Raw genomic sequence first — 24,757 nt, 5'->3', positions numbered from 1 at the left:
TCTAATCAGTACTTTCTGTTTTCTACATGTTAACCACTCCCTAATCCATATGCATGCATTTCCTTGAATTAATCTTTTATGCAAGACTTTGTCAAAAGCTTTCTGAAAATTAAATAAACCAAAAAGTCATATGCTTTGCAATTATCCATTGTCGATGTTGCATCCTCAAAAAAGTCAAGTAGGTTAGTTAGACACGATCTCCCTTTCCTGTATTAGATCCAGGCATAGCTTGACAAATTGTGGATTTCCTGGGATATGTATACTGGAACTGGTTTGTACAAAAATGTAGGTTTGTAAAGTATCTTGAGTTTCAAACTGGACTCGAGAAAAATTTGTTCTGTGGCTGACCGTTGTTAAGTTGGACTACTATTTTTTTTTTTTTTTTTTTTTTTTTTTTTTTTTTTTTAGATCAATAAGAATATACCATACTGGAAATAGTGTCCTTTAATTGTTTGACTAGCTGTATTTATCAATAGTATGCACATTAATGTATATGGCTCATTTACCATGTCTGTTCAATTAAGGGAGACAGAGAGAGAAAAAATCAATCATTGATGGTCGTGTCATCTTCAGAGTGAAATCGTAAGAAAGCTGGTGACCATCTCCAGGCCACACTCATGCATTTCTGATGAGTCTAGAAAGATTGGTCATTTAATTCAGTGTGCAAGCAAAAAAAAAAAAAAAGCCTTTTGAATGTTTTCCAAAACTCCTGATATGTAATATCCAAATATGCTCTGAAAAGTGCTTATGTTGGATGGAAGTCCCCGCAGCAACACTCTGCTCCTAACACAAGGTGCTAAAGATAATACAGACACTTTGACAGGTCCAACATTCCACTTTGCACTTTCTTTCCTCACTGTGTTTGACTAACCTACATCCTTTTTGCTCAACAGCTTGTCCAATAGAAAAATATTAATAGTACATCTGTAAGACAACCACGGGCTCTTGTAGAGAAGACTATGATGTTATTTGTGATGTGAGTAAAACTAATGTTACATTTATTCAATTAGAGATTTTTCCAGTTTAATATTTTAATGTTTTTATAGTTTTCATAATGCATTCACGAGGTTGTTATTTTTAAGTTCTGTTCAAACTGTAAGGGAAGATTATTATAACTGTATGCAAAACTGCAGTGTCCATGGTGCATATTCAGCACTGTTCTGTATTGATGATGTATTACTTTTTTTATTGTACTTGCAATGATTTTGTTTGATTTAATTTATAACTATTTTTTGGAAATTGTTTATGTAATGCAAGTAAATTAACAGATATTATGTAGCATGTTTTCAAAGCTGTGCAGTTGGCATGGTAAACTGCCTTAGTTGTTTTTTTAATTTAAATTACAGTAAACTGTAATTTGCAGAATTTAGCTATTTTTTGAGATTAGGGTGCTTCCAATTATGATTATAGGAAAAATATATTAACGTTGTGGTAAAAAGCATCCGATATATCTGGCAATGTTATATCTGAAGGTGGTCACTGGAATCCTCTATTTGAGGTACAAAAGCACCCCTTTGTAGTTGTAAAAAGATTTTTAGCACAAAAAGCTGGCAGAAAGGTGTTTTTTCTTTTAAATGAGCTTTGGCATTATTTATTTGTGGCTGAATGTTAATGCTATGGAAAGAGTATGTCCTGGTCTCTCACAAGCATGTTTGTGGATATAAATTAACCACACGTCTTTTTAATTTTTTTTTATACCTCTCCACTGAGGAATTCATGTAAAGGCCAAAGTCTGTGGAATTCAAAGTATGCTTTAAATTGTAAGAATGTAAGCCACAAATAAATGAATAATCAAGCTTTGCAGACCGTAGTATTTTATTACATTGATGTTTTAGTTTTGATTTGTACTTTTTTTTAAGTGTATTCATTCATGACTTAAAAAACCATTCTAGAACTACATAAGACAGAGAAGGTAAAATATTTATATAGTCTACATAATTCAGGAAAATTAAGACCCCAGTTGTAGCATTCAAAAGAGAAGCTAATTTAGGTAATATTTTAGTTCACAGTAATCATAAAAGAATAATTGACAGAATTGGTTCTACAAATACTTGCACAAGTGTGTAAATACATGGACAAAAGTACAAATATAATTAAACACAAAAACACCACATAAAAACTAATACCTACTATAAAAATAGCAGTGTTGTTTATGGTATAGCCTGTGAAAAATGTGGTGAAATAAAATATGTTGAAGAGACTGAAACAACTTTTTAAATAAAATAATTCAGAACCACCTTTCATTAATTAGAAAAAATGAACTAATACTACAGCACTTCACCAGTCAAGGACATGACATAAATGATGTAAAGTTTGTAGTATTAGAACAGCTAAAATTAGACAATGCGACCTATAGAAGAATAAAAGAAAGTAAATAGATAAATAGACTGAACACGATTATGCCAGCAGGACTCAACAGAAAATAATTAACTAATTAACTCTAATAAATTATGTAACATTTAAATATATAAATCAACAAAATTCGTTCAAAATTTGTGTATGCTGATACACTGGGGAGGGGAGGCAAAAATCAAGGCTGACCTCAGAGCCAGTATTGCATGATAATATAAACATAAGTATATATAAAATAATGTTAGTTAGAATTTATACAGATTTAAAGATAGAAGTAAAAATGGTGTCACAATGCTCCCTTGAGAAAGGTATGTACAACATATCGAAACGTTTTTTATATATATATATATATATATATATATATATATATATATATATATATATATAGTATAGTACATTACACACACACACACACACACATATATACATACATACATACATACATGTGTGTATGTATGTAGAGGAAAAAAAAAATGGAAACACTCATGTAAAATCACTTATTAGGGCGTTGGGCCACCACAGTACGGCCTGTATGCGCTGTGGCATAGAGTCTACCAGCCTCTGGAATTCTGCAGGAGGGATGCGGCACCATTCTTCCACGAGAAACAATCAACTCACGCCTGGTTGATGGAGGTGGAAAACGCTGTCTCAGGCGTCGTTACAGAATATCCCATAAATGCTCGATTGGGTTCAGATCTGGTGTCTGAGAAGGCCATGATATATGGATAACATCAGTATCATGGTCATCAATCAAACCATTGGGTGACCACTCATGCTGTTTGGATGGGGGCATTGTCATCCTGGAAGACCCCCCCCCCCAGGAGGAACGAAATGCTGTACCATGGGGTGAAGATGATGACTCTGTACCATTAAGTAGCGATTAGCATTGACCTTGCCTTCTAAGGGAATGAGTGCCCCCAAACCATGCCAGGAAAATGCGCCCCACAACATTACGGAACCACCAGAACCCTTCACTGTTGGAACCAAGCACTCAGGGCTGTAGAGTTCTTTAGGTTGGCACCACATGTGTACTCGTCCATTTGTCGAGAACATGGTGAAGTATGATTTATCTGACCATATCACATTTCTCCACTGCTCGGTAGTCCATTGCCTGTGCTCTGTGCACCACTAGACTCGCAAACATGTATTGCCAGGTGTGATGAGCGGTTTGTGCACTGCATCCCGAATATGGTATCCTGTTGTGTGGAGTTCTCGGCGCACTGTTTTTGATGAAACTGGCTGCTCGTGCCACAGGTTGAAATTTGCAATCAATTGATCCGCAGTTGCTCGCCTGTTTTGCCTTGCACTTCGAATTAATGCATGGATATCACGTTCCCGGAGTATGCCCTTCCGCCCACTGTTGCTCTTTGCTGATGATGTCTTTTCCTTGGAGTTCCTTGCTGACATCACCTTAGACACTGTTGCTCGTGAAACATCAGCAAGTTGAGCTATCTTGGTCACTGAAGCTCCTGCCAAACGCGCCCCAACAATCACCCCCCTTTCAAAGTCACTGAGGTCTCCTCTTGCAACCATTCTATCCATAGTTATAGGCAACCAGGCCTGTCCAGCATTTTTATACATGACCCTAAGCAGGCTGGGATGTTATTTGTTTAATTAACACATGAGCCATACCTGTGTGGAAGCCCTTGCTTTCAATATATTTGATGTCTCTCATTTACCCAAGTGTTTCCATTTCTGTGTCCACTACCACTAAAATATATATTATATATAATCACCTTGGATTGTATCCATCACCTATCATTGGTTATCCCAGGATTGCCACTACAAATACATTTTTTTTTTTTTTTTTTTTTACACTAACACAAAATCAAACACAAAACATGTCACGAGAAAAAAAAAAAACAACAAAATATGTAAATCTTAACTAAATTAAAGGAAGAAAGGCAGAGAGAAAAGATAGAGACAGTAGTAGGGAGAGAGGGAGAGAGGCTTGTGGTGCTTAGCAACCAGAAGGCCATGCGGAGAGGTCAGGTTAGAGATCTGAGCTCCTCAAAGTATGATAGGAAAGGCTGCCAGGGAGAGTAAAATGTGTCACTGGCTCTGTGGATTGTACAAATACGAGTTTGATTTAATAAGAACATAAGAGCATAAGAAACGTTTTGAACACATTTAAAAAAATATATTTTAACGAATAGAAAAAAAACCTAGTGGATCCTATTAATTAAATATGTTTGATCAAAAGCAATAGGCAGCTGCTTTTTCCTTAACACCTATATGTTTCATAAAATGTCTCTCATACATGCAGTGACGTGAGGCTTTTCTGAAAGCAGATGTTTGAGTATCTTCGAGTGTCTGGTTTTTACAATTCACTTTCTTCATAGTGTAGCTGCTGTTAGTCTGAGAACTTTTTATTCAAGTGGTGAGCAAGGCTCTGCTCCCTCAGTTTAATAATATTTAGAGATAGAATAAATATAATAAATAACTTTTTCAGCAAACATCAGTTTATTACCAGTAATAATAATTAAAAAAAAATTCTACGACTCTGCTGCTAGGCTTGAGAACAGACAAGAGTATTTATTTTGTGCTGTCCACATACTGGCGCTGAATGCAAAGTAAGGATTCTTCTGTTTATTTTCATTGAGACTCCATTTATTTGTTAACTTGAGTGCCCTTTTTTAATCTGGAACATTACTCTATTGTTACGCTTCACAAACCATCATAAAATATTAGCAGTAGTTATTCTAACAGGGTTAAATATAACTTTAATTAAACAAAACAAAAAAACAAAACAAAAAACTGTTGATTTACTGTAATGAATAACATTTGTAATAACTCAATTATCGGACCTGCCAGAGACACGCGACATACATGGCCTGTAAGTTTGAATGTATTTGTTGGGGCAGAAGTGCATTCCACATCAGGTGGTGAAGTAGCCCAGGGATGTTGAAGGTTTTTTTTTTTTTTTTTTATCTCGATCTCATGAAACATCTCCTGTAATTGGTTTTGGATGAAAATGCACTTGCCAGCCAAACTTCGACTATCGATGCTCTATAAAAGATTTGTGTTCTTTCGTCTTGTAACTGAACCTAACTTTCAACAGGGAGATGTAGCTTTTATATGTTACATACAAGTCTCAGAGTTTCAGTTTGCATATTTACTTATTTACAGCCTTCTAATTGCAAGTCACAGCAGAATAGACTAAAAAAAAAAAAAAAAAAGTTTAACGCTTTGCTACAATTTAAGTTCAGTAGCGAAATATGGCAGCACAGTTAAACTCGAAATGAGCAATATTGTAGTTAACTTACCATTTTTTGTGTTTGGATTTACTGTAAAGTACTTGGCTACTTTCTCTGCATAGGCGGTACTTAAACAAAGTTGATTAATTCTGTTAGCCAAGTTTACACATTTTTACTGCTTCAGTCTAGTTATTTTTTTTCTATTAAGACGGTTTTCTAAATTCCAGTTTTGAAATTACCTAATTTAATGGATTGCAATTTATTTTATATTACAATACTAAAATATAAACGGTTGGATTCCATATCTGCTTTAAAACATGAATGTAGGCAAAATAACTTTAAAATCACGTCTAGGAAAAAATACAGATGAAGGGATGGAAAGAAGTCACCCATTGCATAGCAGCTTGATCCACTCCTGCTTTTACTATGAGTCTCTAATAAGACACATATGAGCATTTTACCTGTACCCTATAATGTATGCTGTGGCTAATCAAGCTCGTAGTAAAACATGGAATGTGCAAAACTGCTATTTGCATTCCTGAGATATCCAGGTTCCAGGCTTTAAACACTGTTTATCTCCATGTGGTTGACAGTAAATTGCAAATATTTAAAGCTACAAATATATAGTCTTTTCCAGTTTTAATATTCTACCATATAATATGGCTCTAAAAATCCTACTGCAAACCCTTGATTTCTGAGACCCCTGGGAATATTTGTGTGTTTCATTGCCAATATTTAGGTACTGTGAAGAATTATCCAGATACACTTATGAAAATGTGATGGATTTCCCCTGTGGGGATGGTTCGTTATTGGCTTATGTCTAACAGTACAAAGCTAAGCTGTTTAGGCGTTAAATGTGGGGTGTTTTAAATCGGGTATTGCGATGAATGTACCAAAAAAAAAAAAAAAAGTTTGTGATATGCCACATTTAAAGAGCTAAGGTTAGTAGCACACATTTTAAGACTAAAACATGGTAAGGAAGGCAACTTATTGGTTCAGTCAACATTAAGACTCTTGTAGTTGGGTTCTTATTATCCCCTCCAGTCACAACTTGTGTTTAAGTACAACAGAATATGATAGAATATAGACCTATTTCATTATGACTGGTGATATATTTCCTGGGGTGCAGATGTGATAAGTTTGTTTTTATCCCCTTGCTATAGAAAGTCTTGTTTTTCACAGCTTTACAGGGAACACTGGAGTCAAACAGGCTTTCTTATTTGACCCAGTCCACTTGCTTTACACCTGGTCATATACAGATTCTTCAGGTTGCTCATTATGCGTCACAAAAAAAGCTTAACAAAAATTGTAAGTTTTAATATCAATGACATTTTTACACACACGAGGCATCACATCAAAATTAAATTCTCTATTCAAAGGACACATTTATTCTGTTTGCCAGTCTGAACTGACTTTTGACTGTGGACTGTGCGGGTTTATTATGTTGGGCTGTTTGTACATTTTGGTTCACTGTGTCTTTAGGCAGCTGGTTTGATGTTAATCCTTTGTTTTTGTGATATGCTTTTAATGACAAAGCATATTTTAATGTAGCAAAAATTGTAGTAAGTGCGTGAAATTTGCATGACCAATCATTTCTTCCTGGTTTTGTGAACAGTCAACATGAAGTACTTTACCTATTTACAAATCTTTAACTCTAGTTATTTAAACCATGTTTATTAAGTCAGTTTTTATGAATAGTATTCACAATCCTGTTCTAGACTTTTGTTGGTTTGCTAAAATTCAATAGGATTAAAATAAGATAAAGTAAAATAAAAGCATATTTTCAGATACCGTTATTGTATATTTTTTTTGTATGCTGAACCTGTCAAATGGCCAAATCCTATACAAATTTTAAATATGCTTTTCCCTACAAGGAATATACGATATAGCAGTAACTTTACTGTTAAGCTACTGAAATAATATGAATTATTTTGCATTTGACGTTACTTGCGACACTGGTGCATGTTGTAAGCATGTGTGAGACATGTCTTTGTACTCATGAAAATCCTACATGTCGCACTATATGCGATCAGTTAAACAGCACATGCGGATATTCTGTAGGTAAATTGTCTGTACCCTTTAGAATGTCCCTCAGAAACTGGGACAACTATGAATTTGTCGTCTGCAGCACATTACAAGCAGAACTGCCAGCAACACTGACTTCCTGGATCTCATTAACTGGTGTACAGTTAATGGTAAGTTTAGTTTTCAGTTAATCAGAAAGTCAAATGATCAGTTATTAAATTAAGCTTCAGGAAACTTAAAGGTTCAATAAAAAAAAAAAAAAATCAGTGAATTTGCTTTTTGTTAAAGATGAACTTGCACTGAATTGTTGACTAGCTCTACAAGTTAATACTAGTATAAAAGGTAAACAGTAGAGGTCTGTAAACAAATTCTGCATTAAACAATGTATAATTTAAAATTATACTGGGGAATGACACAAACAACTGGTTTTCTGTTAAATTCGTTTTTTTTTTCTTTTGGATATTGATCTAATATGGAGATACTGATTTATCGATACAATACCAAATAGCATGCCTTTCAGTTATAATTATTCCATAAACAGACAAATTGGGTCTTTCAAAAAACAAAAAACAAACAAACTCCTGTTCCATTATTTATTTACATGGATGTTGGGATTTTAATTTCTAAACAATAAAATATAAAATGCATGTTGTCATACCTCCACCCAGATCTAGTCTACCATTTTAAATGGCAACAACAAGGAGCATAACCTCAGCTAACTTAGTCACATTAGTCATTTATATAAGCAAATATTGGCAATACACCTACTAAAGTACTGGTATTAAAAAAATAATAATAATAATAATAATAATAAATAATTATTATTATATAGCTAGTAAAGTAAATAAGCAAATGCCAGTCTAGTTACAGTATTTAATGAAACTTAACATAATGTAATTTATTGCGGCAAGTGAACATTAAAGCTTATGTGGTTGGGAACAAGAAAAGACTCACGTTTGCACAGAGCTTATTTGCCATGACATCACATAGCCGAACTCATTAAGAGTAATTATCAGAGCTGAGTGCCTGCTTAGGAGTTAAGTCTTGATATCATACCCTCTGGGTATTTTTATGTGTGATTTCAGCTACTGTCTTTATTGACTACCATTTTTTCCTTTTTTTTTTTTCTTTTTTTTTAAAAGGGTCCGCTGGTTATTTTTTCGACAGTTGTTAGGGCAAGTCGCATTGGAAACAAACAGTAATAATGATCTGGCTCATGGACTCTCTGGTTAACCAGACTGTAATTTGGGGACTGAAAAGAACCTCTCAGCGCTGCTATTGAGTATTTGTTTACCAGAGATTTGAACTACATTTTTTTGCTGAGGCTGCTGTGCACATAAAAAAGAGAAACATTGGTTAACCCTTGAATAACTAAAAGGTTCCTAGCATTGAATGGCATTTTGTGCCATGTATGAAGGGGTATGTTGGCCCAATTATGCGCAGTGTTAAAGTACATAACTAATGTTCATACATAACTACAAAAAAAGTCCATTGAGAAATCCTGAAAAAAAGCTTATTTTCTTGTATATCTGTCTTGAATCAAGGGAGATTCTCATATGTTCACTTTGGGATTTCTAATGAAAATTAACAGCTTTTAAAAATAACCCCCAAAGATGTTGTTTTCATAGACGTCTAAAAATAATGCTTGTTTTGGAAAACTGTACGCAACAGTGTACAGCAGACAACAATACAGTACATGTTTTAACTGGAAAATGTGGTGTCCGCAGATGAACCCACAGAAAAATTAGGCTTAATTACATGGCTGTTTATTATGCAACTTTGTTTTCTATGATGCCAGCGTAACAGTAAATCAGAAACAGAGAAGCAATATTTGAAATCCCACATAATTGGGTACAGTGACCATGACTATCAAACTAAGAGCTACTTAATAGAAAGAGGTGTCTTTTTGCTTCATTATCTTAAGTTGCTTGTTTTCTAGCCAGACTTGGGTGAAAACCAGCAGATAACACATTATATATATATATATATATATATATATATATATATATATATATATATATATATATATATATATATATATATATATATATATATATATATACTGTACTGTGTGGTGTTGGGCGGGCACAGACGGAAACTCTGCACACTAGCAGGTTATGTTAAACAACCCCCAGGGCAGACGGATTGATGTTTTGTTTGTAATGCACCACCCAACTCTGTAATCGTTTCGCACCAGTCTTGCACTGCTTGGTTCAGACTAGTGTTTATTGCTTAACTGTTTACAACTGCATAGGCCCACTGATGCACGCTACAATATGTTTTGCATAGCTTGAATAAATCTTTTGTACGTTGATAAGCTATTTCTAATTTTTTATTAGCTTCATCTGTTGTCTTTTTAAGTAGTTTACATAGGCTACTGCACTAGCTAAGCTGTGGGTCATCCTTAGACATTTAGGGACATTTGGATTATACATGCTTTCCTGTATATCTCAACCCCCCGCAAAACAAAACACATTTATCAAATGGTTGTTGGTACGCAAAACGTTTGTGAGCAAACTGTTTTAAAAGTGCTTAAGAAGACCCAGTTGAAAACAAAGCCTCCTTGTCTGTTATATTTTTGGCCAGGTTGTTGTGCTGTCATTAAAGTATTTCCGATTGTGATGCTTTGTAAAAACTGAGTTACTGTATAATGGTTGATGAATCATTGCCCTCACCTAGACTGAACAAAAGCTTTTTTTTTTTCTAAATGGCAGCTGCCTTCCCCAAATGAAAATCTCAGAAACATTAAAGAGATTTAATAGATACTGCAGTTTCCCTGGGGATAACTGTGTTAAATGGTAATTGTGTTTTTGAAGATTTTTCATTTGTAATGAACAGCCGTCTTGTTTCCTTTAGGATGATTCAAAATCACTACGAGTAAAACATTGAAGGACTTAACAGTCTTTTATTCACAGTCTAAAGCCTGTGCATTGAAACAAAGCGTTGATACTGAACAGTAACTATAGCACCTCCATGAATTCCACAAGTCAACATTTGCTTGTACAATCTTTTCTTTTCTTGAAACTTAGAAAATAGAACTAAACCTTTGAAAAACATTTTCTAAGTGACGTGGTTTTGATTTGGAGTTTTTGCAGACGTTTGTTTTCATGCAACCTAAATCCCGGAAGGAAAAAAAATAAAAATGCTTGACAGCAGTCTCTGTTTTCTCATTATAAAATTCTGAAAACAATGAAAACATAAACCCCGAGAGAATGACTTTCCATATTGAAGCAACCTCAACAGAAGTACAATGCAATAGCTTATTGTGAAATTCCCATCGAAGAATTTTGTTAACTTTTACATTTCTGTAGCTATACTGCTCTGAAAATCGGGCTTTAAAAAACAGCGATCATAAACCTAAACTTGTTAAAAAATATATATATATATATATATAATTTTCATTATGATAAGAGTATTATTATTATTATTATTATTATTATTATTATTATTATTATTATTATTATTATTTCTTATTTCTTATAATAAATATGTATTTACATTAATAAAACTTTATTTGTACATGTTATCATTGCTTTTCTAAGGAAATGGTTTAAACAGTGGTAAACAATGTATTTTTAAAGATTTTGTTCAGGAGAATGACCCACATTATGTGGATCAGGAACAATCCCATGCTTTCAGTAGGAAAGGTGGGGAATTCAATTAATCAATGATCAGGTGGGAGGATATAAAGGATATATAGAGGATTGTTGAAAGGAGTGGGTGACTGGTCATGGTGAGATTGTAAAAAGTTGATGTAAAGGTACTTGGGGAAAGTTTAGTGAAGATAAAACAAATATAGTGAGGGAAATAGCTATACTTATTGTGTGGGGAGATTACCGTGTTTAAACCAAGCCTCATTCGTCTTTGTTTTTATAGTGCTTTTCAGTTATTGTTTTCTGTTCTTTTTGTTGGTTAAAGATAAATAATCATTGCTTTGTTGTTGTAAAACAAAAGTGGGTAAAAGAGAAAACAAAGAAAATCACCCAGTTGAGCCAGAACACTTGTAATAGCGTCCAGTCTGTAATCAATGACATTGTGCCAAACCGACATTTCAGCCCAAAACCCCTGATCTGCTATGTCATCTTGCACTCCAGCCCCCTGCTCCTATCACAATCTGATATGGAGATCTTGCCTTATTGATACAGTACATTGTCATTTATTTTTTTGTTTTACAGGGGTTACAGTGGTTTTTGTTTAGCACCCTGATTCTACAAGAGTGCCACTTGTCTGTCTACCAATGTTTGTTGTCTTGCAAGTAGAACAGAAGGAACCGTGTCTTCCAAAGGAGCAGTTTTATTACTCTGGGTGGCAATGAGACACAAGATTAGTCACTGCTTGAACCCCTAAAGGCATTTAATAGCAACAGACAAAATCCGCAAATCCACTTCAAAGTCACAGCTGCCGAACAATGCCACAGCACACGTTTTCAGTTCTGGGTTTTTGCATCTTTTATTTAGCTTTTGTATTTCTTAGTTTCTCACGGGTACTGGGCTCTGATTCAGTGCTATGTAATGATAAAGCAATGCTATTATGTCTGCTTCTTTTCTCTTTACAGAGAAGTGTAAAATAATAGTATATAGCTACCTACACACTGCCAGATGGATGTTGTTGATCTCATGTGTTGTACTTGTGCATAGTATGTGAAAACTACATGTTAAACATTGGCTTTTGTGGTCGAATTCCCTTTTAAAGAGTTACATGGGTTTTCATTTTTGTGCCTACTCATACTGTCAAGTGAACATACTTGCTTAAATGCTATACTCCACTTGTTCCTCTGTAAATCCAGTAGTATTTTCGAATGCCTTGCAAAGACCAAACATGCTGATTGTTTTAAGAGCCTTGCTTCAGGAAGCAAGAAAAACACAGTTCCTTTTCTATTTACCTGACTGTATGTGGTCTTAATTTGATAAACGTCTAGATTCAGAGCTAGCTATTTATTTATTTATTTAGACCGCTTTAGGTGACATGGAGGTGTAAAGGTATTTTTATTTTCTTTGTGGTCCAGGTTGAAAGTTATACGGTGAGTGATCAGTATAATTAAGGTGGTTCATCCCTTGTACCTCTCAAATTGTGTTTTAGGTTATTTACTGTATTTGGATAGATTTATAGTAGAGTAATTCACATTGTTTAGAACTAGCTAGCGCATTTGCTCATTACTGTAAGCCACCAGAATGCTGTTCACAGCTCTCTCAACCCTACACTTCATGTGTTTTCATAAATCCTAATTAGCATAGGAAAGATTACGTTAGTGCTAATCAGGGTCTGTGAAACCAGCCGTCAGTTTTGAATGTGTTTGTTTTTTTTTTTTTTTAATTTAGTTCAATTCATACATATTGTTGTTAGTTTGAACTTTATCTGACATTTCAGTCAGCAAGAATGTGGAAACAAATGATCTACAACATTTAGCAAGTTCTGGGTTTAGTTTATCTGAACTCCTAATCCTTACTGTGTTAACAGCAGTATAAAATAAAAATTCTTTCCAGAGAAGTACAGGGCAGATAGTTTGATTTGGACATGATAACTTTTTTAAAATGTTGTGTGTTTTTTTTTTTCTTTTTTTTAAGAGAGCAGGATACAATCCAATTTAATATTACACTGTTTAACTGGGATACCAAATGATATATATATATATATATTACTGCTGTGCTGTGTTTAGTGATATGTAGATCACATGACAAGTGTACAATATTGATACTTCCCAGTGAAACAGACAAATGAACTTAAGTAAATGCCTTTAAGTCCTCACACATTTTTATGTAAACCTTATGTGTATCATATTATAAATAACTTTAAAGCAATGCCTCAGTCTAAGGATATTCAGAATTCCTATAAATGTTAAATCAGTAATAAAAAAACGGCTCCCTTCCTATGCCGGGCTAGAACAGGTAATGCCTTGTTTAGGGTACCCCAGAGTTTCAGGATCACTTCATTAAGGTAGAATCAAAACAGCTTACTGAAGTCATATTTCTGCATTTCAACATTCAACATGTTCTTCTAGAATATGCTAATTAATAGCCTACAAAGCTTGACGTGTGACCAGGACAGAGAATGTTCACTGGTTAATTTGTTGGATTTTATTTATTTATTTATTTTAACCAGGAGAAACATACAAAGGTAGGTTGATATAATGTATGGTTTTAAAAACCGACAAAATATATTTGTTTATACATAGTGTAGAATGGGTAGGTTATTGCTGCAGCTGTACATACTCTGAACTGAGATTTTAGTTGAAGCAGCGTATTTAACTGTGCAAACTGAAAGCCTATGTAGTGCTTCAAACTATCATGTCTTATTACTGTTATATATATATATATATATATATATATATATATATAGTAGTACGACTGGCACATGTACCTGTTTTCGTGTAGTTATATCGCATACAGGAGAAGGACTTGGTCAAATATACATGTACAGCAATTTACTAGTTAAATGTCAAATGCTCTACTGCTCCTGTTTACAGTGGTATGTTTTTCGTTGTCAAATAAAAAAAAAAAAAAACTATTGCAGATAAATTATAAACTTAGATAAGATAATGTGCTTGCTCCTATAATAATAATATTAATACTACTACTACTACTAATAATAATAATAATAATAATAATAATAATAATAATAATAATAATAATAATAATAATTTTCTTTACAATAGAGTATAAGTAGATGTGTGGTTACACTGATGCATATGTTTGTATTCAATACAAGGGCAGTGATTACCAAACAAATTCAGCTTGTGTTGATTTTAAAACAAACTGTAATTTACATACACTTTTTAGGAGTACTATTTATTTATATGGCTATTTCTACATAATTATTCCCAGTCATCTGTGTGTAATAATAAAATAACCAGTGGATGCTACACCACCAGCGAAAAAAAGATAGGCTTCACATTCTCTTTTAAAATGTTTTGTTTTTCAGGATGTGGTTTTGAACAAAGTGTTAAATTATTATTCAGCAGCTCTTCCTTTTTAAATTTTGCATGATACAGCTAATCAAGGGGTTATGGCCTCTAGGAGTGTTTTGCAGTGCTTTCTTTTGATGCCAGATTTTTTTTTTTTTTAAGAACAAAAAATTATTTTAAGAAAGCTGTTTTTAAATTACTATATAAATCCCTGCTTCTAATCTTGCGTAACATATAATTTTTTTTTACTTTATCCCGGTCATCTTTATCCCGGTCAGGTAAAAAAAAAAAAAAAAAAATATATATATATATATATATATATATATATATATATATATATATATATAATATATATATATATATATATATATATAATAAGTATAGGACTCGCACAGCACACTGTCTATCTTTTTAAATTCATAATTTACCTAGTTTCAAAAAGTGCTCCAGTCTACACTGCTTTTTTTTTTCCCCCTGCTTTTTTAAATTTGATAACGGACAACAGTAATGATAAACAGTAACAGAGTATTTTCGACACTACATTTAACAAGTAAATTACTGTACATGTATATTTTGACCAAGGCCTTTTTGTCTATTTATTATTTATTTATTTATAAATGAGTCAGTCCTTAGAAATTCTGACATAGGATTGGTTAAAACCTCATCACATGACCAACAATAGATCCAACTATTGCCCCTGTGACGGTGTGTACTGTCAGTAGCTTTTTCCCCGCTAAATGCCCTTCTCCACACAAAAAAGCAAAATGGCAGACAACAGAGAATGAATTACAAAACATACTACAAAACAAAGATGCTACAAGCACTGATATCAACATAAAATGATTTCTGCTTGAAGTTTTTATGCTGTTTTTTTAGTGTTTGCAGCATAATTAGTTAACAAGTTTAGCAGTCAAGCAAATACAATTCCTTTTTAAGTTTGAAGAGTACAAAGAAAATTAATAAGATATGTGCATTAAAAGGCAATGATGTACAATACATAAGAAGTTTTCTTAAGGATTTTAACAGGAAAGGTACTCATTTGCTTAGTTGTTTTCCAAAGTAGTATTACTGTAAATACCAACTGCATCTTTTTGTCAGGGGGGGGGGGGGATGTTGAGACTGTTCTCTAAAAACCCAGGAATTACTTGTTTTACTTGAAGTGCAAACTTAATTGGTTTATACAGTTAATCAACATACAGCCATTGTCATTCATAGGATGAACGGAACAGTGTGTTTTAAGCAGTGGCAATTTACACAGAACCTACTACAGAAAGATTATTGAAAAAAAAAACAAAGTTTTATAAAGTAATTGTTAAGTTGTGGAAAGACCTACATGATTTGCAACAAAACAAAAAAAATAAGCCAAAAAATTTTATTTATTTGAATTTTAAAAAATATAATACAAAGTTGTTTGTAAAATTCTTAAATGTAATAATTACATATGATGATGATAATAATACATGTTTGTTATGCAGTGGATTTACAGTTTTTATACCACTATATACTTACTATTTCCAGTAAACAGTTGAATATTCTTATATTCTAGTCAAAAAGTTTAATTTAGAAATACATATTGCCTTTACATAATTTTGTATCTATTATTGAGTATGAATACAAGCTTGTTTTTCATAGGGTGTATTTTAATGCTAAAAAGATAAAAATGTAATAGAAATCAGTGCAAAGGCAGTATAACTGCCATCTAGTAATTTATGACTAGTTGATTTAAGGTTAAGGGGGTTAAACTGGACTTGTGTTTTGAAGAATAAAATTGAAAGGTCCAAGTTATAAGTATTTTGTGATTTTACTGTTTTGTTTGTAACATTTGTGTTGTTTTTTCACATTAGGGATGATTCAGGGCAGTATATAAATATTTGAGTAACAATGCAGAAAGTACATTTTAAATAAAAACTAATTGTAATGTATGCTGATGCTATGCTATACACACACACACACACACACATTATATATATATATATATATATATATATATATATATATATATATATATATATATATATATATATATATATATATATATACACACACACACACACACACCTTCTGCTTAATTAGCTAGCTGAACAATAACTTAAAACATTAAATCTTGACATTTTCATAAACTTTAGTGCAATTAAGTTATTGTGTTCATCATTGTTTTAAGCAATGATTTTATTCCAGATGGAGGTGATGTCGAATCTGATTATTTTAGAATTGCTGAAGATACTAGGTGGTATAGCTGAAAGTCCACTGCTAGATTGATGTACAATACAAACAAAGCAGATGTTTATGTAAAAAACTTGACCTAAGTTTTTAAAATACGAATCCCTTTGGATTAATCTGTACACCTTTTGTGAAGAATTATAAAGTTAGCACGCTTGTCTCTACGTAGTAGCTGCCTGTGGGCTTTTATCTGTATGTAAAATTACTTATTGATAACTGCAGTTCCCTGTTGGGGTTCTGTGGTGAAAAGAGGATGTCTGGCTTACTTTTAAGATGTCTACTCATGTCTCACGATGTTACACAAGTTACGGGCTCATGCAGCTGAATTATACTTCGAATTACGTATTGGGTTAGTTTTTAAATAATTTGGGTATCTTCAGCTAATTTTCCTAAAACCTTTGAAATCTGCCAAATTCCCAAGTTTTCTTTAATCGTGTATTTTTTAATCTCCTTTTCCATATCTCCGTTTTTTTTTTTGGTTTGTTTCTCCATCGCCATTGATTTTGCAAACTTCTTCTCTAAATTGTGAAAAGCCAATAATAGCAATAGAGAAAGTTAACATTTGCTGTCTGGTGTTAAATCGGGCTTTACATATCTGTGGTGTGATCTTTTTATATACAAATGCCACACATGAAGAGTGGTCTTATGACTCCTGTCCTGTCAACATGTGAAGCTATAAAAGTCCAGCTGGGCAATAGTGATGTTTCAGTCAAGTTAGAGTGAAGTTAATAAAGTACCGACTAAATTGATTTTGTTTGTCTAATATTTAGATTTCTAGCTCGGTTTGATACAATTAAAAGATTAGAGGAGGAAGCCTCTGAATTTATTTGTTTATTTTTCAGTATATGTAAGTTTTGCAATAAATCTTTCCCCCTGCAACCCCCAAGCACCCTTGTGAAAAAAGAAAAAAGAAAAAAAAAAAATATATATATATATATATATATATATATATATATATATATATATATATATATATATATATATATATATAATTTTGCATAATCAATAATTTTACAAGTCTATATAGTGCCTGGCCGATTTTTAGGCTATAAATACACGTTTAGACTGATCTAATTTAATTTACTTAATTTAAATTCTCATTGATTATAGTTCCTTGTATACAGTACATATTCACATTTACTGATACAAAACACAGCTGCAGTATTGTTTACCTAAGAACGTGTGGATTTCAAGTAAATTTGTTATCCTACAGTAGTTGTATTTATGTTTTGATTATAGAAGCTTAGTATAATTACATTGTGACCTTCTTGACACTTTTGTAGAGTGTTATTAACCTTTAACCTTGTGCGTAATAATGGAGCTTCTAGAGTCTTTGTACGGGTTGTTCTTTTTTACAGCAATGTGCATAGGTGGTGTTTCATTTATTAATTCTGTTTTTCTTTTCTCAAGGAAAGCTGTGATAGCTAATTGCACAAATTAACCCACACTACTGAGTCACTTTAGACCACCGCAATAATAAATTGAAAGCATGTGAGCTTTGGAGCTCTAAAGTTGTAATTGATTAGCAATGGTTGAAAGCTCATTGTATGACATCTGTGATGGCTTTATTTAAAAAGTGTAATTTACTTCCTCAAGGAATCCGAAGACTCATAGTCTCTGGCGCTACAATCCAGTTTTTAAGTTTACTTTTTATTGCCATAGATTGTTAACTTTCTAGTGTCATTGCTTAGATCTGCTTTTTTACAGCAAACAAACTAATTATTTATGTATTCATATTAGAATATTTAATATACTCTTTTGAGGTGGGAAATGGCATTTCTAATTAAATGTATATAGTAACAATTCTAGCTTTCAGAAAATTAATAGTGCAGCTATCTATCAAGTTTCAAAAGTCTAAACTAATCCTGTACTTACAGTAATTTTTGTTTTTCTATAAATTTAAGGAACATGCCAAGTTCATCCCATAGGGCTTTGGTACAGTGTTAGAAATTATTATTTATTTTTTTTTTTTTACTATGTTACTAGTCTCAATTATTAGAAGCATTTATAAAAGACAGGAACGGAAGACTAATGGTTCTGAAAACTTTAGATTTAACCTACGTTGCTAGTCATGTTACAACTGGTAGCTTTACAATTTCTTTCAAACTCTGATCTGTGTTGAAGCATTTTGTATGTTTTAAGCTACAAATTTTAGTAACATAACATATACACAGTAATACAAGTGGTATACACAGTGATACAGTATGTTTTACTATCATAACCCTACAGCAGTGATATAATATACCAAGTGAAGCCATTGATTTTATTTTATATTATGATTTTATTTTGTATGTGTGTGATGTTTTCCTTAGTATGATAAAGTTCTAAATATAATTTGTTCACGCTTTATTTAGCTAAAATAAACATTTGTTTTCTAGTGATTTTAAAGTGCTTTTCAAAGCAAACTCAGGTTTTCTTCAAGTATATGAAATGCAAAAATAAATTAAGAACCTTAACCCAATTGTCTGCTCTAAACATTGCTCTAAAAAACATGTGGATTGTAAACCTTTAGTTTGCAATAGCAGCTTTGTTTGATATTGTAAAATGCAAACGCTGGATTTACTAATTTATTTCAATGGCTCAGAGCAACCTAGAACACGACTGTATATTATTTGTACAAACTTGGAGCTATGCTTTTTTGCTTTTTCAGGTGCACAGTGTTTCAGTACTTTGGTTAGATCTTCAGATTGTTGCTTGATGACAACACTGGAGGAGCCTAGCCAATTGCAATGTGTGAGGAGGTGGGGGGAAAGGGTATTTTGAACCATAGAGACTTGCCTAAAACGACTGTAGAGATTTAAAATTTCAGAGATTTTAAAATATTTTCTAGCATTCCTGACATCACTGAAAAAATCTTGTAAGTGCAAAACTATATATATATATATTTTTTTTTTTTGCTGTGTTTTATTGGCTGAAATAGTTTTTTACAGTATGTACTGTAGCTTGATTGTAAAGTTTCTTTTTTTTTTTTTTTTTTTTTTTTAACTTCAGGTTACCACAAAAAACAACAAATATTTCTGTCTTCTATTGTATTTCAGGTGTCTGTTTGCTACTAAATATCTGGGTAAATCAAATGCATTACCTAATAAGACCCTATTTTAATAAATATTTTATTATATTGACTTATTTAGTGCAGTTCTCTTACAAAACTAAACAAAATTGAATGTGCAGTTCTGCTTGTTTTAAAGATGCATTTTTTATTTTCTATTATGTATTATTGCACTTTTTTCTAACTGGTTTTAATATACTGATTATGTTAAGTGATATGATAAATATGATTGAAATTGGCATTTTCACGTAATTGTAGCAATATGCCAACAGGATAAAATTGTTCATACAGGTATGTAGATTGCTACCTTCCTTTAAAGTTGAAATACATTGTGTGTAGAAGATGTTGCTAGGTCAGATATTCAGCTATATTCCTCCAAATAGTGGAAACCATGTAAGTGGTCAGACAGTACAGTGACACGCTGCTACGAGTTGGTCGGACAACTTATAGACTATATACCGGGGTCTAACCACAAATCCAAGTTGTAGTATCAAACAGTTCCTGCATACTGAAGTATTCAACATCTTGTTTTAATGTTAATCCATAAATTGCTGGAAAGTGAGTTTTTCTTTCTTTTTTTTTTAAACAAAGAACAAAACTTTTCTTCAAAACAAACATTTAGGTACTGAAGAGGTTCTATAACTATTTCAACCTTTAGGTATGTTAGCAAACATACTCTTGATAGATTTAAAAACATTAACAACAAAATATGTGCAGGTGAATACTAATGACGACATGATTGACACACACATATATATGCAGGTTATGAATAACGAATGACAAAAAGTGAAATGCAATTATTTTATTTATTTATTTATTTAACAAAAAGTTGAGAAGGTTTTGGTACTTACCCCAGAAGAAGTTTTGCTGACATGGTGCCACTGAGCTAAATAGACTGTTTGATGCCATAGCCAGTCTTTAATTATTTAATGTTTCTTGTCCTTCTGTGGTTTTACTGACCCTCGAAGTCTTAAACTGAAAATACAGACCATAGCAGGGAAAATTTTATTTTTTATCCACAGTATATCTAGATAAGCAGTTTGTTGTCAATAAATTGTATAGCCACAAATAATGTGCAATATGCAAAAAAAGAAAAGAGCAAATATTTGATGGACCAGTATTGCTGCATAGGCTGTGGTTAGCGAGTACTTACTGACTCGGTCGGTCCCTGTGACTGGAAATGTCTTGCGGAGATTAACCATTTATAAACCAGAGGCTTCTTTCTGTCGTCCTGGAGAAAATTTGCACCACACTTGTGGTTCTGTGGTTGTTGTGAGGCGAATGAAGCATTCACACAATCCAAAAAGGCATAAGCTTTAAAACTCTCTTTTTTTTAAAACTTGATGTGCTGTTACTGGAGAGGCTGGGTCATGTGGTAAGTGACATCACAGCACAAAACTAAAGTGGGACAGCCTACCGTTGTGGGATTTATTTTTTTTTTTGTTTTATAAAGGGCCCATGGTACAGCTCTTCCTGGCATCCAGAGGGACATAACTTTTAAATTTGTGTATGAGTCATGAGCATTTGGAGTGGGTACAAATGCTAAAAAAGCTCAATCTCATTTGCCAATGAAGATGAAGCATATGGAGAGCAGAACTTAAGATGCATTCATACAGTTTAGCCTTTCACTTTATCATATCAGTAGAAAAGTGGCTGGCACCGTCGCTTTGTAAAATTCTGAACAACAGTGATGATATACAGTAAATTATATCTTTGGACTACCCTGCAATCTGGGGTCTGCTTCATATTTGCTGGGTAGATGGTTTCCTTCTGTGCTCTTTTTTTCCCCCTCTACTCCTCTCTCTTCTGCTTCTGTTACTGCAAAGAAGTTCACTTTGAGATCTGATTGCTGGCTGCTTGCTGACTGAGTGGTGCTCTGTTCTGTAATTGGCTCTCCTTGAAGTGACAGTGTGGGGATTCCTGTATAAAAACCTTAAATCATGTCTGTCAGTCTAGCAAACTACCTTCAGGAATGGCTGGCAGTGTTGAATAATGAGAATTAAGAGCTGTGATTCATCACAGTCTGTTTCACAAGCCTCAAAGAATATCTTATTTGGCAACGCATGACTAGTTCTGTGATTTGCTGGTTCCACATGCTTGTTAAGCAGGTAAAATATGCAGGTATTAGGCTCTTGTACAGGATAATTAAACGTGTCTTAGTTTGCTTATCTGTATTTGAAATCGGTGCATTATGTGTTGTTGTCACTTAGAATGAAAGTAGAATTGCTTTTAAACTAATCTTGATTATCTGTTATGCCTTATTATTTTAACACTTTAATGTCAGGGACCATTGAGATACTATGTTTTGAAACTTTGTGTGTGTGTGTATATATATATATATATATATATATATATATATATATATATATATATATATATATATATATATATATATATATATATAAAAAAATTCTAGTTTTATTTTTCAGGTTTTTGTGTTTCACACTCCCTTTCCTGTTTTGGTTACTCATACAACACATGGAGACACACATAACTTTTAGAATATGTAACCTATTCGACTGCCTGTTTATGCTACAATTTGTTTGTGTTTCTTTTATTTTTACTTGGCTTATTTTATTAAACAATTGTTAACACAAATTTTAATAGTAGAGGCAGTGATTTAAATTTCAAGTCCCTTTTGTGGACTGAATGGTGGTGGTGGGGGGGGGGGGCTTTCCAGAAAAAAAAAAAAAAATTAAGATATGAAGCCTAAACCAGCACTACAAACCCTTCAAATGGTTATAACTTAATGTTGCATGGTTTATGCATTTGACTGAACACTTAATTGAGAATGTAAATTCCCCCTTGTCAGTAGTTTGTTACCAGCTTTCGATGTTGGAATTTTTTTTTCTCCAAATTACTGAATTTGTATGTTTGTGTATTTTATATTTTTGTGTTAATGACAACTTGAGACTTCAATATGTGCACAGTATGCATTTATCGTGGACATCTATTTGAAAACACATGTATAGATATATTTAATCATTAAAATCTTAAGACCCTTAGTAAAAGTATAATAAAGCATAGTAAAAGCATGATAAAGATAAGAAAGCATAGTAAAGCACAGATAGGTATGCTAAAGCATATTAAAAACATGACATACCAGGGTACGCTATGGAAAAAGCATGGGAAAAGTGCAAAAATACAGTGATAAACATTTATAAGGGGAAGTCTATATGCCACTAAAATATTAGGTACTTTCAATTTACATTCAAATATGTGCACATCATCTTTTCCAGAAATGACCGCCTCAAAATTTTAATTCACTAGTTATAAAAGACTGCTGATAAAAACTTGGTTTGTTGTTCACAAAACCTGTTGTTGAGTAATTTGTTAAAAAGCTAGATATTTATTTAAAAACAAAACTAAAACCTATCACTGTCTTGGAAACAGAATTTAAACAGTTTCTGCAGGTACATCAGATTAAAGTGGCAACTGTCTTGAACTGAAATACTGACTTTCAAATGTTTTGATTAGTTTTCTGAATGTAGAGAATGTATAGTAAAAATAGAATTAATGGTACATTTTCAGACTTTCTAAAAATAGGTTTTGCATCTGTTATAAATGAGCATGGCTGTTATGCTTTGTAAAAATGTAACTTTAATTTTTTTTATTTTTTAAATAACAAAACATTGGACTGAACTTTGAGTTTCTAATCATCCATGTTTCACACTCATTATATACAGTAGTCTTCAGTGTCAACAAGTCAAACACTTAAGTACTAAGTCTAAACAAATTTGTTTCCTTTTAAGAATCCCCCTGCATTCTCTGATTTGTTCTTGGAAGGTGGTGTGAAAGACAGAATGTTGCTTGTCTTTTGGAGCTCTGTATTGTAACTCACGTCAGTGATTGTCTCCATCTTTTGGATTAGATTCATCAAGAACAGCTGCAGTAGGACTGTGGCTAGTGTCCATACTTTCAGTTAAAATAATTCATCGAAAAACGGTCTCGCAGTTTGACAGGTGAGACAGAAGCTTCCCAGTGCCTCTCCCATCGAATGAGTCTAAGCTGCGGTTTGTGAAAGCGTACCTAGCCAGTACAACATGTGGGTAAGACCACACACACACATTCAGCAGTTTGAAACATTATTACTGGCTTTTATACTGGCTTTTGATTTAAATAGATTTTTAACGTTATAATATAGGTAACTGTGAAAGGGTAGCATGGGGCCCAAGGCTTGTTACCCGACAGAAAGGAGACTCGGAAACAGGAAGGCTGCAGTTTAAGCGCCTTAGCTCACTTTTATTAACAAACAAAATCAAAGACAAAGAAACAAGGCACAAGGGCCAAAACAAAAATGTTCACACAGAATACAACTTCAAGCTGGAAAATGGCCTTCACTAAAATGTCTTCCCAAAAACACAGAACAAACACTTCCCCTCAACTCCTCCACCAGACAAAAGAATTATGCTTCCTTTTATACCATGTGGCTGGGACTTGATTGATGATCCATTATTCAATCAAGACCCAGCCACACGCCACACGCCAAACTTAAACACAAAACCACACAAACCCACTAGGCTTCTGCCCTGTCACATAACTCATTTGACCAGTTTTTAAATAATGATTGTATCTGGGATAGTACAAATGAATGTACTAAAAAATGTCATGCGAGTATCACACGTGCTCAAAAATTATTGCCCAAGCTTTTGCCAAAAATGTCTATCAAAGCTGTACATCCTTAAGAATAATAATAAAAAAAAAAAACTAGCGCTTGTTTTTTCTTTTATATACTTTCTTGAATTGTAGATCCATATTAATTCTGTACATTTTAGTTTCACAAGTTATTATAGTTTTTAAGTTATAACAGTCTTTATTGGAGATTTTTGTTTTCTTTACCTAAAAAATCTAATGCAAGGTGGGGTGAGGTGCTGCCTTTGAATGTTATCATGGTGCTGAATTTGGCATTATTATATGCAGCTTGTCCTAGATGCCTAATCCCCACCCAGTACCACCCTATTATTAACAGTAAGTGAAAACTCTTGCAATGCTTGGCTGGTTGTAAATTGGCGG

The 24,757-nt window shown here is 33.1% G+C and overlaps 2 protein-coding genes across 5 annotated transcripts in view; one reads left to right on the top strand and one right to left on the bottom strand.

The window, feature by feature from the left end:
* The window catches only part of LOC121315621 (runt-related transcription factor 2-like), a 73,439-nt gene extending 52,706 nt beyond the window's left edge, over positions 1-20,733 (bottom strand). The window contains exon 1 of one of the 2 annotated variants that reach the window (XM_041249873.1): positions 20,596-20,733. In XM_041249873.1, the coding sequence (XP_041105807.1) occupies positions 20,596-20,653 (58 nt within the window). In that variant the 5' untranslated portion in view covers positions 20,654-20,733. The remainder of the gene's footprint in view (positions 1-20,595) is intronic. The other variant, XM_041249871.1, reaches the window with a different exon arrangement.
* LOC121315622 (transcription initiation protein SPT3 homolog) overlaps positions 1-24,757 on the top strand; it is a 175,812-nt gene that overhangs the window by 13,228 nt on the left and 137,827 nt on the right. The window lies entirely within an intron of this gene.

This window comes from Polyodon spathula, chromosome 5 (genome assembly GCF_017654505.1).
Source record: "Polyodon spathula isolate WHYD16114869_AA chromosome 5, ASM1765450v1, whole genome shotgun sequence".
Classification (NCBI taxonomy): Eukaryota; Metazoa; Chordata; class Actinopteri; order Acipenseriformes; family Polyodontidae; genus Polyodon; species Polyodon spathula.
The sequence above is the reverse complement of the archived record's forward strand: the minus strand, read 5'-3'. Positions and strand labels throughout refer to the sequence as shown.